At 33.1% G+C, this 14704-nt stretch overlaps 1 protein-coding gene, 1 long non-coding RNA gene and 1 pseudogene across 2 annotated transcripts; 1 reads left to right on the forward strand and 2 right to left on the reverse strand.

Annotated features, from left to right (window-relative positions):
* Positions 1–735: 735 nt before the first annotated feature.
* Positions 736–8554, reverse strand: LOC146931964 (LOB domain-containing protein 4-like). The gene is made up of 2 exons (XM_085703547.1): positions 8047–8554; positions 736–1597 (listed from the first exon to the last, which is right to left on the reverse strand). Exons 1-2 carry the CDS (start codon positions 8227–8229, stop codon positions 1256–1258), a joined length of 525 nt encoding a protein of 174 aa, XP_085559673.1. The 5' UTR covers positions 8230–8554; the 3' UTR covers positions 736–1255.
* Positions 5076–6897, reverse strand: LOC146931965 (uncharacterized). The gene is made up of 4 exons (XR_015006895.1): positions 6648–6897; positions 6072–6133; positions 5424–5696; positions 5076–5336 (listed from the first exon to the last, which is right to left on the reverse strand). It is a non-coding gene; the product is annotated as an uncharacterized LOC146931965 (long non-coding RNA).
* Positions 8555–10450: 1896 nt separating the features above from the next.
* Positions 10451–11126, forward strand: LOC146931966 (uncharacterized; annotated as a pseudogene).
* Positions 11127–14704: the final 3578 nt, after the last annotated feature.

The raw sequence follows: 14704 nt of genomic DNA on the forward strand, positions 1-14704 counted from the left end.
ATTTAAATCTATCACGCGAGTTGCACTTAAAAGGAAAAGAGAGACAACATTTATATCATTTATATGAGAAGATACTCCTTTAAATGAGTCTCAATTGGGATACCTATTTGATACCCTGGATTTTAAAGTAAGCTTCTCTCATTTGGGATGCTCTTTTTTCTCTTCTTTTATTGGGGTGCTCTTGGTTGCTTCTAAGTTGTTCAAAAGAAAAAGTTGCGACTGTTGCAAGTTAGTTAAAACACTTGGCCTTAGCTTTTCAGTTGTACGTATCATAGAATCATATTATTCTTTTTAGGGAGGAATATTTTACATTTATGATCATTTTTATATAAATGATCATATTATTATACAATCATATTATTTTCATGGTTGTAGCTTCATACAAATACTGATTGTATTACTATTTTAATCAATATTCAAGCTTTTCCCTAATTACCGTAAGTTCAAAATATACGAATAATTTAAGCATGTAAGAAATTACCAATTAAGAGAATTAGTATTCGATGATCACCCCTAACACCAACTTTAATACTACTAATACTTTCATTAAAATAAAAAGTAACAGTAGTCTAACTAATCAATCAATAAGCGTGTGTAGCACATTATGTAGTGGTTTTCTTTTTTTAAAGCTTAAAGCGACCTTTCAATGATGTAAAACAAAATCATACATAGAAGAAGACAGAACATCAAAAAGAACAAAAGGTAAAGAAAACTAAAGAGAAAAAAACACATTGATTAATACATGAATCCTCAAAATGATACTAATTGTATAGCAATATCCCAACATTACAAAGAAGCAGCAATACTTATGAAAAACTTAAGTAAATGCCAATAGATCCATCCATGTTCCTTGTAACTTACAAAAGATATATTCAAGCATCACTAAAACAACAATAAAAAAAAAAAAAAAACTCCTTCCGGTCTTTTTGCCATGAAGAATCCACAATCCAAACCTATAACCTTGCCCTTAACACAATCTCAAATGAAATATATATATATTTACACCAAATTATATCTCATCAATCATCCATAAGAAAACTATAACCAAACTAATCAAGCGGGCGAACGGCCGCCGCCGCCACTGCTTCTAGAGTTCTAGTTCTAATTTAAAGTGAAATTACAGAAGACATTACTTTAAAAAAAATAATGTCTCCCTCCCTTGTTCTATTTTATATATTTTGATCATAGTCTAGATAGGTTCTATTAGTATATAATATATAGTAATTTTAATTTTAGTGATAATTGTTGCATTGCATCACCACATTGAATCACCATAGGCAGCTTGGTCCACCACCATGTCCATATCAAAAATATGTTTGGCATGTTGTGATTCATTGATTTTTGATGATGGAGAGCCACTATAGGTTGGGCTAGTTGGACTATGCCCTGCACTGTTCCAAAATGATGATGCAGTTTGGCGCACCCTTAGGTGCACTGCCTCAGCTTGTGCTACAGCCAATTGGGTTTGTAGCACATCAATCTGTTGCTGAAGGGACGAAATTGCCCCCACACAACCATACACAGGGTCTCTCACTCTTGCATTAGCTTCATACACCATGCTACTCACTGCATCCCCTCTTTGATGCTCAGGTAAGTCCTGCAAATTAATAAGGACAAGTAATTACGTGAATATTAGATTTTGATAGAGACTAGAGAAGGTGACATTGATATTTGATATAGTTGGATATCTATATCAATGAATCAAAATCAAATGATTCATATTTCGACTTTACTAATCAACTTTTAAATCAAATGATGTCAATTTGTATTCTTATTCCCTGCAAAGACCTATAAACACAAATACTCCTCCCCCAACTTTCAGTGTCCGAGATCGACACGTAATTACATTGAATTATATGATTTTATTAAATTATTATAAATATCGACGTGTCAGTGTTCATGTCTGTATTCATGCTTCGTAAGCAAATACTACATGTCTACACCATTTAGAGCTTCGCAGGTGGTGGATTTTTTCAAAAATGGAGATGGGGATCATACCCCTGGCCTGCAGGGTCACGTCCCCAAACAGTTTACTAAAATACCCGTACATATGTGGGCATTAATGGGGACGGGACATGGGAAAATCTCCCCAAGGTGGAGAATGAAGACAGGTGGGGAGAATTTTGTATGGTTGACGATTTTGTGTATATCTTAGGTGTATCTAATTTAAATCCCACATAATATGTGACATATATTTGTGACATGGACTTTGACAATGAAATAAGGAAACATATTCAATGCTTTGGATAAAAAATTGACAATATTAGACAACTTCACGTGGTGTATATAGAAGGATAATGTTATGTTATTTGAGTAGTAATTTTTTATTTCCTAATGGCGCCAAATAGAAAGTGAAATGAAGATCTTGCGTTTGTGTTTTTGGTTTCTCAAAATCTCGTTGCTTGTTAGTAAGTTACAAGTTTGTGCTTGACCCTGACTTTTGGGGGGCATCACCACGTTTAGAAGCTCCTATTGGTTATCCCAATAAGAAAATGAATTCAAGAAATAATGTAATGCTATTCCTAATGCATACTTTTTGATTTGTCTTATTCATTATTCATTCATATTTTAGGGATCACATGCACATGGCAGACCAAAAGATGAGACAGACCTAATATTGGAATATGAAGAAATGAAAAAGCAGACAAAGAAACGATGTGAGGTTTGAACGCGGCTGAGAATGCCTCATCTTTTCTACCTTTTCTAATTTTTCAAGGGTTATTACTTACTTGGAAAAAACCATTCTGGTTGGTTGGTTTGGTGTGGACATGGCTTTTGGTTACCTCCAAAACTAGTTTTACTATTGGTTATAGGAAAATTAAAATCCACAAAAAGAATTGCAATGTGAATGTGTTATGTGTATGATGCATAAATAAATAAATTTCATTTGAATTACTTTAGTATTTTGAGAAGGGTAGTGTTAACATGTGCCCTGAAATCCAAAAGAAGAAATGTTTTTTAAAATTTTGTGCATTATATGCATTTAAAAGTTAAAGACTAAATAAAATGCACACATTCCAATAATTTATTTCTATATTTGAACCATTAACTTGTGCCTTCCCCTTTTGAGAAAAGTATCTTCAGGTAGCCTGTCTTTTTCTCAAATGGAAAAATTGAACTACAAAATTAAAAATCAATCATGTTAAACCATTTTTTTTTTCTTTTCTAAAAAGAAGTTAGAAGAATATGTGCCTCAAAAAATATTAGAAGAATAAGGATGTGTGGGGATAGAGAAATGATATTTTGACAACCACTTTTTGACAACTTTTGAACAACTTTCTCTCTCATACTCACAAGATGTTGTTATCCTCTCTCTTCCTTTTTCTCTCTCCATTGTTTTTGACCAATAAGAAGTGAGAAAAACAAGGTTGTCAACAAAGTTGTCATCAAATGGATGTCAAAATATCATTACTCGTGGGGATATGGTCAAGGAAGAGAAACACTTGTGTGGACCAGGACCAAAGAATTTTGGTTTGGTCACACACACAAGTTTTTTCCTTCCCTCTCTTCTCTTCTCTCTTCTCTCTTCTCCATTTTCTCTCTCTTCTCTCTTCTCTTTTTTCTTTTTGTGTGACCAAATACCACTTGTGTGGACCAGGACCACACAAGATTTTCTCGGTCAAGGAAAGCGCCAATAGTCAATTAAAAGAAATGAATTGGAAAGAAAAAAGAGAAATGATATTTTGACAATCACTTTTTGACAATTTTTGGACAACTTTCTCTCTCATACTCACATGATATTGTTATCTTCTCTCTTCCTTTTTCTCTCTCCATTGTTTTTGACCAATAAGAAGTGAGAAAAACAAGGTTGTCAACAAAGTTGTCATCAAATAGATGTCAAAATATCATTACTCAAGAAAAAAATATAAACATACTTATCATTGTTATCAACATGTGCTGAGTTAACCAATTAACGCCACCGGAGTCTGCTTGCATTCCTCTTATCTTATCTCATTTTTTTAATATATATAAAAATTATTTTTGAGCAATATATAATAAATATAACAGTCATAATGTCAATTCGACAACTTATTAGACACATAAATTGATTTTTTTTTTCTCTTTCAATCAGATTTTTTTAATACACACAAATTAAAAATCAAACTCATTACCACATTTTTATAAGGAGATCAAATCTCTTATCACTTGTCACAACGACACGTTGGTTTTATCTTTCGCTGCAATGATAATAGATGGTGTCGGGGAACCATTGTAGCTGAAATTGAGTAGAATTGATCTATACAACTACTCTTTTTATTTAATAATAATTGTCGCATTTGAAAAAAAAAATGTCTCAAAAAGAGTGCAACTTTTAGTTTTTTTTTAATGTAATTTTCATTGCTATTTTTCAATTATATTCTTTGATTATTATCATGGGCATCACTGCAAAATTATTATTAATTGGGTAAAATCATCATTTTCTTCCTAATTTACTCCCTCTACCCAAAAATAAGTGTCACATTTGCGAAAATAATTTGTTCCAAAAATAATATCACTTTAAGTTTTCAATGTAACTTTAATTGTTTATTTTTCTTTTGTACCTTTTAATCAATGTTATGTGAATCACTCTCAAATTATTATTATTATTTACAAATTATAGAAATAAATATGAACAATTTGGTAAAATCAACACTCTATTTGGTTTATCATCTTTCTTATCATGTGTGAAGTTGCCTACTGCACACAATTATTTTGGGACGATCATATTTTCTTAATAAGCAAATGGTCAACTGTCATAGTTATCCTGAGGTGAATCAGAACAATACATCAGTATTAGACATGGCAACGGGGCGGGGCGGGGGCGGGTTTTGACACACCCGTCCCCGGCCCCGTTTTACACTACCCAGCCCCGCCCCCGCCCCCAGACCCGGCGGGGATAGAATTTTTACCCCCAGACCTGCCCCCAACGGGGACGGGTGTCCCAGACCCGCCCCCACCCCCACCCGTGAAAAGTGTAAAAAAAATATTATTTTTTTTTTTGCAGTAAGCCTATTTTCAAATTTCAGTGGCAAACCAAACCTGTTTCAGTGGCAAAAAAGCCTATAAAATCATTACAAAAACTTCTAACAAGATAATTAAAACTAAAGCTTCTAACATCAATTCTGTTTAAATATTATTACAACTCATATCCAATCCAAATTCAAAAGCAACAAAACCTCTCATAACATCTAGTTCTTTCTAAATATTATTACAACTTGAAACCAATAGAACAATAAAGGATTCCAAATCATCAAAAGTCACAAGAACAAAAGTTCCAATTGAACAAGTTAACTAAAGATCATCATCTTCAAGACGGGAGATTGCAACCGAACTAACGTCACTTATCGGCGGTTCACCTATGTTGAAAAATAAAAGTTAGAATATAAACATCTAACTTCACTTATTGGCATACATAAGTTGTGAGTGTAGAATTTAGGCACTACATGAAATGGCTGAGTCTGTTGACAACAGAATCAGAAGTTTCATCAACATGACATGTAGCATTATATATTGGCAGGCATCTTCAAATTGTTCACTGTCTTCAAATGACAAAAGAATATACTTGTGGGAGTGGTAGTAGGAGCAACAATTGATGGATTAACACTTTCATTTGGAGTTGGTTGATGTGAACTTTCTTGTCCATTTGGAGATGGTTGATGTGTACTTCCTTGGGAAATGAGTGGACATTGTGGTTGAGAGGTACCTTCATTTGCCAACTAAAACCAATAATTCATAAAATCTATTAGGGTGATTTGTTAGCCATATTAACTACCAAACAAAAAATCCAACAACATATACACAAGATCAAAAAATCAGACCAAAAGTACAAATAACTTCAGACCAAAGTCACAAGTTTAATAACATGTCATAAAAAAAATGAATTACAAATAGCAACTCCTGTTATGAATAGTTGTCTTATGGATTAATATATGCACTTTAAGTGGTTAATGTGCATAATATAATGGCTAGGACAATACCTAAAATAACAACTCCAAGTGGTTATTCTTTCATTTCATAACAAATTTCCATTTTCGGATTTCTTCCAAATATTTCCTTCAAATAATAAAAGAGGGAAGACAATTTCACCGTACCTGAACCATTAATCTGGTTTTTACTACATCAAGAGGAGTCGTAACTGCTCCAGTTATGGCACCTACAAGGTATTAAGTTTATTAATTTCAGTTCCAACAAAAGCTTGCACTATATTAAGCATGAGTGAAAAGAATTATGAAATAAAAAGACTGATTTGAAACTAAATTTGTAAGTAACAATGTTTCCTTGCGGTTCATTTACTAGTTTAAACAAAACTTTCTTCGAGGGAGAGGTAGTCAGCATGTTGCAAATTATCATACTGTAATGGAACACTTTGCTAACAAGGCCTAACAAACTGTGCATTAGTTTATCTTTCACAGCAAAAATTAACACTAGATTAGAAAATTGTCTAGGAATGACAACAAATATATACCAAAAAATTGAAGGCACTGAACACTGGTTTTTGTTCAAATTTCAAAGAAATCTTATACAAACATGCTATAAAGAATCCTGAAATGCTTCAATAGAAATTGTTTAATCGGTGACAAACAGAAGCGAAAAGGGTAAAGATGGAAGCTTTATGACATTTCAGATAAAATCAACAGAACTAAATCTAGTAGTAAAAAGTAAAAAACCTGTAGAATCTTCAAATTCAGTGAGTTGAGCTTCAAATCAAACGTATGAGATGGAAATCCAACTAGATCTGAAACAAAAACAAGTATAGAACGGCGGCTGGGAGGAAATTCAAAAGCTTCGTATGAGTTGGAGTCAACGAATCAAAGGGATTGGGAAGAGAGAGAGAAGAACGAAGGTTGGGAAATGGAAATAGGTTTAGTGAAGTGAAGAGAAAAGGAACGGCGGCTGAGGTAAAGTGAAGAGCAAAATGAAATGAAATTAGGTTTCAGGCTCTTTATATACCCCCTTCTAATTTAAGGAAAATAAGGGTAATAAGGTAAATTCTCATGTACGGGTGCGGGGCGGGGGCGGGGGCGGGGCGGGTGTGACTATCCCCCGTCCCCGTCCCCGCCCCCGCATTTAGCCTACGGGTTTTCCCCGGACCCGGACCCGGACCCAGTTAATTCGGCTTTTCCCCGTTAAAATTCGGGTGCGGGGGCGGGGGACCCGGCGGGTCCGGGTTCTTTTGCCATGTCTAATCAGTATTTATTTGATATGATACCACCATAAAACTTTCTTAGTCTTGTTCATGGACAGATCTAGACATTTGATATATATGGGGCTAAAATAGTCCCTCAATGTATCAAAATTTTAAATTTTCTCTGATTGTACACGTCGTTAATCAAAATAGTCCCTAACATTAAAATACTTCATTAATATTGTTATATTAGCCTTTCAATATACTTACTTATTGTCACTTCAGGGACTATTATGACTAACAAAATACAAAATCAAGAACTATTTTAAAATTTTAATACATTAAGAGACTATTACACATTCAGAGTTCAAAGTGACTATTATCGTTTTTATAATATATAAAAAAAAAGATAGGGAAGTGGCATGTGGGGCTTTAGCCCCCACATAGCCATCAAATAGATCCGCCCCTGCCTCTTGTTCTTGCTTTAATTTTTATTTACATAGATATCGTATCGTCTCATCTCATCTCATCTTTATAATCTTTCTTATTTTCAAAGTTATATGTATAATATTAGATAGATGGAAAAGAAGAAAAAAAAAGTGATTTCATCTTCTTTTGTACTGAAATAAGATGGAATTTTCATATTATTATTATTATTATTATTATTATTATTATTATTATTATTATTATAGTTGTAATTAAAACTGAAAAATTTAAATCTATTCTGAAAATAGTATTTTGTCGCATCAGTCTTATTACAACTACAGTACCACAAATGTCATGTCCTAATATTATAATGTAGTATATGAATAGAGTAAGAATTGATATCAGTTAACTTAAGTGGGGGTGACAAAAGTAATAGCATTAATTGAACAACTTGTTATAATATAGGGTAGAAATAAAGGGTTGAATATGTAGAAGATAAGAGTGGAATGAATTACCTGAAGCATCTTGTTGACATTGCTAGCACCAAAGACTTTGTGAACATTAGCAAACTTGTGAGGCTCATCAGCAGGAAAGTAAGGAGCAAAGAGACAATCTTGAGCACATCTTCTTCTGAGAAGCTTGCATGCAGCACAAGGTGAGGCTGCACCTTGCTTCTTGTTACCTCCACCTTCTTTCATGTTCGTTAATTAAATTGTTCTGTCTCTTCAAGCTAATTAGTACTAACTATCAATGTCATATGAGATATTCTAGTGGAAGAAGAGGGATATATATAGAAAGAAGAAAAAAGTGAAAGCTAAAAGGGGAAAAAACAAAGAGAGTGTGGTGTAGGAAATGGACTACGGTGGAGAGCAATGTAGGGACTACTAGGAAGGAAGGAAGGAAGAGCGGCCTGCATTATATAATAATTAAGGATCAAAAAGAGCAAAGCAGCAGCATGGCACCACCACTCCATGTGGGCCCTTCTCCCTAATCTATACAAACATTTTTCTTTGACGTGATACTCGAATTTCAATTAGGTATCATTGACCTTTAATACCTTTATTTCTATCTCTTTTGTAATTAATCAATTTCTTTCATTAAAACAATTAATTTTTATTATTTATCGATCATTCTCTTTCATCAGAAACACATCAACTATATCAAAAATCAACAAAGCCAACTTGGTCAAACAGTTTGTAGCCCTTTCTACATTGTTCATTCCCTTTATCTATATCTATATTTGCAATTAACATGCGCAGTTAGATTTTTTTAGTAGAATAAAAGTATAGTTTTTCGATAGACCAAAGAAATATATTAATAAACTATATTTTATCGTATAAGTCAATAAATCTATAGGTCTCATCAGTTATTTAAATGTGTACTCCGTCGCTTCTATATTTAAGAATTTATCATCTTGCGAAGATTTTGAAGTTTTTCTTTGACTTCAAAATCTCTACGATTTTTATATGAAGAATTTTAAGTTTTAACGCTATCAAACAATAACTTTGATAGTTCAACTTAGGGGTGATGTTGAAACTGTTATTCAATCTCTTGGTATGATCTCCATGGATGTTGAAGAAACTATTGATGCTATCAAATATCTAGCCAACCGAGCTAACATGAATCAAATAGAAGAGCTGAATATTGGATATCTTTCAAGTTTGGAAGACATGACATTACAAACAACAAAAAATGTTACTCCCTCCGTCCCGAATTAATTGAGTCATTGGCTCATTTCACACTTATTAAGAAAAATGTATAAATAAAGGGGAAAGTGTAATATATTGAATTGAGAATGATGAAAGTAGTATTAATTAGAGTTATAAAGGGGAAAAAGTGGAATATATTAAATTGAGAATGATGAAAGTAGTATTGAAAATTGAAATGACTCAGTTATTTTGGGACACTTTTTTTTAGTAGTACTATACGGTAACTTTTGAACAATTGTTAGATAAAGCCTATGTAACTAAAGAGTTTCAGTAACATTGTTTATTATTACTGGTAACAATTAAAAAATGTGACTTGCTTACATTTTTTATTAGCATTAGTAGCAATTGAAATAATATGTCGCCTGCTTAATTTTTTTTTAAACATGTTACGTATTTATAGTTTTTGCATAAACTTCATTCAGATTCGATGAAAATCTAAGAAAATAGAAAATTGAATTTATAACAATGAATACTTTTTCCTCTAAAAAACAATTAATAATTTTAGAAGTTATATGCACACTACTTTTAAGTAGCCAATGCACCCTAATGACTGTTCAAGAGTGCGGTTGAAAGTGTAAAATGATTGCAGGCCATAAAAAAGAATTCAAGGCAGGTGAGTTAGGTTGGGCAATTATATCCAATTTTTCATTTTTCTCAAAGATTAAACCAATAACAGACCAGCCGTCTAAGAAAACGTGATTGCATATTCTATGGTCAAAGCAAAATGCAAACATTTTATAGGACAAAGTCCATCGACCGTTAGAGGAAAAAACTGCCACTCTCTTTCGGTTGGTTGATTAGATTGATAATTAAGATTTGACTAAAGCAAAGCAACCCTCAAAGATTTCAAACATGGAAACACGATTGAATTGAATATCAAATCCAATGCATAATGGACCCACTTCTTAAAAAGCTTTCCTCCACATGCCTACAAACAAAAATGGTTGTTTGGACATCAGAATTTGCTCACATTATATGCTGTTTAATGAGTGAATAGGCAAAAACTCCCCTCAAATTGTAACTTTTGTCAAAAATCCCTCTGATTTTTGCAAAACTTTAAAAAACCCCCTGAAATTGTTAAACGTTATTCAATTACCCTCCTTCGTCTGTTTTGGCTGTTACATCCTGTGACGTGGCAGTTAACTGTACACATGGCACCTCACATGGAAGTTATGCCACGTCATAGGAGGTAATTGACTCTTTTTTTAATTTTTTTTTGTTGCTTTTTCACAGTAATCACCACCACCTCTCTTTTTTTTTTCATCCTTCCAAAACCCAAAAATCTCAATCAATTTCAAAACTCAATTCAATGGCTCTTCGAATTCAACACATTCCAATGTTCTTCACAATCTCTCCCATCACACTCTCCACCAACCCAAAACCCAAACCACCAAGAATCTCATGCACCAACAACAACAACAACAACAACAACAACGATGCATCACTCGCATCAGAGTTTGCAGAGAAAGCATCCATAATCAATGCACGTGCAAAGCAAGCAGAAGAAGCAATGAGAAAGAGCAGAAAGATTGTTTTAAAGAACTCTGCGAATATTTAGAACTCAATGAAGAAGAAGGTAAACTCAAATGGAAGAAAATGGGTGAAGATGAGAAATGGGTTTTGGTGACTGGGTTTGTTAAGGAATTGGGTCAATTTTTTCATCCTTTGTCTGAAAAAGCTACCAAAGAATTGATTGAAGAATATTTGCTACAAGAGAATCAGCCTCCAAAAGCTTCTCAAATTTCTTATCCCTTGTTTCCTTTTGATAGTATAATTGGTTTTCCATAGAAAGAAACTTCAATGTTCTGTTTTCTTTTTCTGTTCTTGTTTTGGAAAATTGACAGAAAAAGAAATTAAAGTCTGTTTTTTTAGGAGCATGTTTTGAATTATTGGTTTTTTTTTCCTTCCCTTAGCATACTTGATCTCAGTTTAATGCATGAAGAATTTGTTCTAATATTTCAAGGAAAGAAGGAACATGTGAATACAAGTTGGAGTACCAAAACACTTGTAATTATGTGTGGTTTAGGCTCTGTTTGGATAAATAACTTAATTTACAACTTATAACATAAAGTGTTTATTTTGGTAAGCACAAGATGAAATAATTTAAGTTAAATTGTTTTCATGTAATTTAAGTTAAAGACTAGTTTTAACAAAGACTAGTCTTCAAAACAAAGACTAGTCTTCAAATATTTGAAGTAATCTTTGCACATAAGATTTAATTCAATTTGTAAATAAGTTTTAAATTTGAAGGGGTATTTGCATGTAAGTGTTAAATTTGAGGGAGATAATTGGTACATAAGTTTTAAAGTTGAGGGGGGTATTTGCACATAAGTATTAAAGTTGAGGGGGGTATTTGCCTATTTTTATAATCACATAGTTTTTTTTTAAAAAAAAGCAAAAAAAAAATGAAAAAAAGAGTCAATTACCCCCTATGACGTGGCATAACTTTTAGTCCACATGGAGGTGCCACGTGTACAGTTAACTGCCACGTCACAGGGTGTAACAGCCAAAACAGACGGAGGGGGGTAATTGACTAACGTTTAACAATTTCAGGGGGGTTTTTGAAGTTTTGCAAAAATCAGGGGGGTTTTTGACAAAAGTTACAATTTCAGGGGGCTTTTGCTTATTCACTCGCTGTTTAATTCTTTCTTTCTTATTGGAATCCGAATACATTTGAAATTATTTGTATTTTATACGGTGTTTGATATGCCAAATGCTTTTATTTCGTAATTCCTTCATTATACATAAATTTTGTTGATTAATAATTGGCTTAAATATGTTTTTAGTCCTTGCACTTTCATCAGATTTTGGCATTAGTCTTTACACTTTTTTTTGTTTGGAATTGGTCCATGCACTTTGTAAAAATATTGGTATTGGTCTCTCTGTTAATTTTCTATTAAAAAAAAACACAAAACTATTGGTATTGGTCCCTATACTTTGTAAAAATATTGGTATTGGTCCATGCACTTTGTAAAAATATTGGTATTGGTGCCACGTGGCGTGAAATGATTGGGCCACGTGGCACTCCGTTAGTTTTGTGTTTTTTTTAACATAAAGTTAACAGAAGGACCAATACCAATATTTTTACAAAGTGCAGGGACCAATGCCAAACAAAAAAAAGTGCAGGGACCAATGTCAAAATCTGATGAAAGTGCAGGGACTAATGACACATTTAAACCTTAATAATTTAATTAAAATGGTTTTGTCGATGATTTCCTTCTATGTCTACCCCACACTAGATATGATACTATGAGCACACTAGGGTACATAGTAATTGTCGGTGTATGAAACATATTAAGTGATTGAATTAATTAAATACACAACAAAGTGAGAGGTTTCTAGCGTAAAGACTACATGGGTATAAGTTTGTCTGGTTGAAAATATTTAAATAATTTGATTATCTACACTTATATCATCAAGATTTTTCTTATTTTTGGGAGCTTAAAACATGGGAATTTCATAGCAAAGAGGTTTTCACATAAACACTTACATGATGGGTGACTTAAGAATTTTTTTAAGATGTTTATGATTAGAGACAAAAACGTTGAAAAACTTATGTTGAATTTCTGACACTAGTCAATCCAACAAGAAGTACTAAAATGTTATATCATAGACCTTTAAGAATACCTCAACACTGTCTTCACAACAAGAGACTTGTATGGAGGGAGTAGTGGCTCCCGACAACCACATGTTGTTGACAATGATCATAGCACGAGGTAGATATCAAGTTGCTCTATAGTGTTGCTGTTTGAAGCCGTGAAGCACGACTACAAATAGTATTTTTAGTGTCTTTGACAACAACACACAATGAGAGAAACGATCATAGTCGAAGAAGTCACAAATGGATAGACAATCTTCTATTTAAATTTAACGATGATATGATAGTTGTTGATAGAAAAAAAAGTTTAGCATCACAAACATATTATACACCTTCCATATATTCTATGAAATGTTGAAGTTGAAACTCAGTCATATGCTCAAACTACATTCACAATTATGAAAAATTATTTTAGGTATGTTGTCATATCAATATCCACATTTCAAAAAATAATTTTCTAAAAAGTTTTTTTCTCAAAAATAAATTCTTCCTAATTGTGTATTTGGCAAAGAAAAGGGAGGGTGTATACTAATATGTGGCGGTGTTAATAACATTTCACTAATTATGACCAGTTGTTAAAATCATGGGGCGTGCATAGTGTTTAAGGAAAGAAAATTGCTTTTTTGACTTTAATAAGTTCACATTGACACAAGTAAAATCCCTAAATGCTTCCAGCGGCAGTTAACAACCGTTCTGCAAACCGGTGGTAGTTAACTACCGCTGAGATCCAGCGGTTGTTAACTACCGCTGAGTTCCTTTCTTCCTGCACTGCACTGCACCGCTGTGTTCCTTTCTGCACTCAACAAATTAGTAATAAAAAGAAAGCTGTTGCTGCTCTTTTTTAGAAACAAGAATGGGTTTCAGGTGGAATTTAGCCTGGACCCATGATAGTATTGGTCCATACTGGACCAAAAATTATAGCCATTGGATTATTAAGGAACCACAATAATACAATACATCTTATATATCTGATTATTTTATTTTCTCTCAAAAAATTTCTCTTGTTTTCTCTCTCTTTTTCTGTTTTTGATAAAATCCTTTCTCTCCCTCTCTATACTGGGTATTGAAATGGAATTCATAATTTGAAGAAGATATTAGTGAACAACATCAAACCCAAACCTAAAGAATACACTCACACTACTAGTTATGCTCTATATCCTAAATCCGACTCAGAATGTACCACGACAACCTCAACCCCAACCCGGTAGTGCAACAGCCACCCTTTATGTCACTCCTGCGCCGGTTCTAGAGTCCATGCCTGTAAAGATTTTTTTTTTTTTTGTAAGTTGGAACAACTTGCAGCGGTTTTACTCAAACAATTGATAATTTACTAAATTGCTTATTTCAAAAATTAATGTTCAAATTAGACTTGACAAAATTCCAGCAATATAGACTTGGATAGCCATGAATAATGAACCACTGGGCTTAGAAGGAAAAAATGAGAAGAAAAATCAGTATTAGTTTTTGGCTAATGTTAACTTGTGCCCTCAAACACATGTTAAGATACTCATTATACAAATACAAATATCAAAAGACGTGCATTCAACTTCTTAAAAATTGTCATATTGTGTTTTTCAATGTAAAATTGTTTTATTTAGGTTGCTTAACATGTGCCCTAAGGGCACAAGTTAACATGGACCCTTAGTGTTTTTTGCATACAGGGAAGTGAGAAAGAGAAGAGAGTATAATGAAAAGATAGAGTTGAGGATAGATTTGGTATGAGTGGACCATGATAAGATTCGGTAGACAGTCAAATCAGACCGTAGAAAAAATTGGTCAATGATGAACCAAAAATTTTACCAGTCCATTTTATACGGAACCTGGGTTTCAATCACATAAAACAAACACAAATAAATTGAATCAATG

This window comes from Medicago sativa, chromosome 4 (genome assembly GCF_051527215.1).
Source record: "Medicago sativa cultivar Bolivia chromosome 4, Bolivia_mono, whole genome shotgun sequence".
Lineage (NCBI taxonomy): Eukaryota > Viridiplantae > Streptophyta > Magnoliopsida > Fabales > Fabaceae > Medicago > Medicago sativa.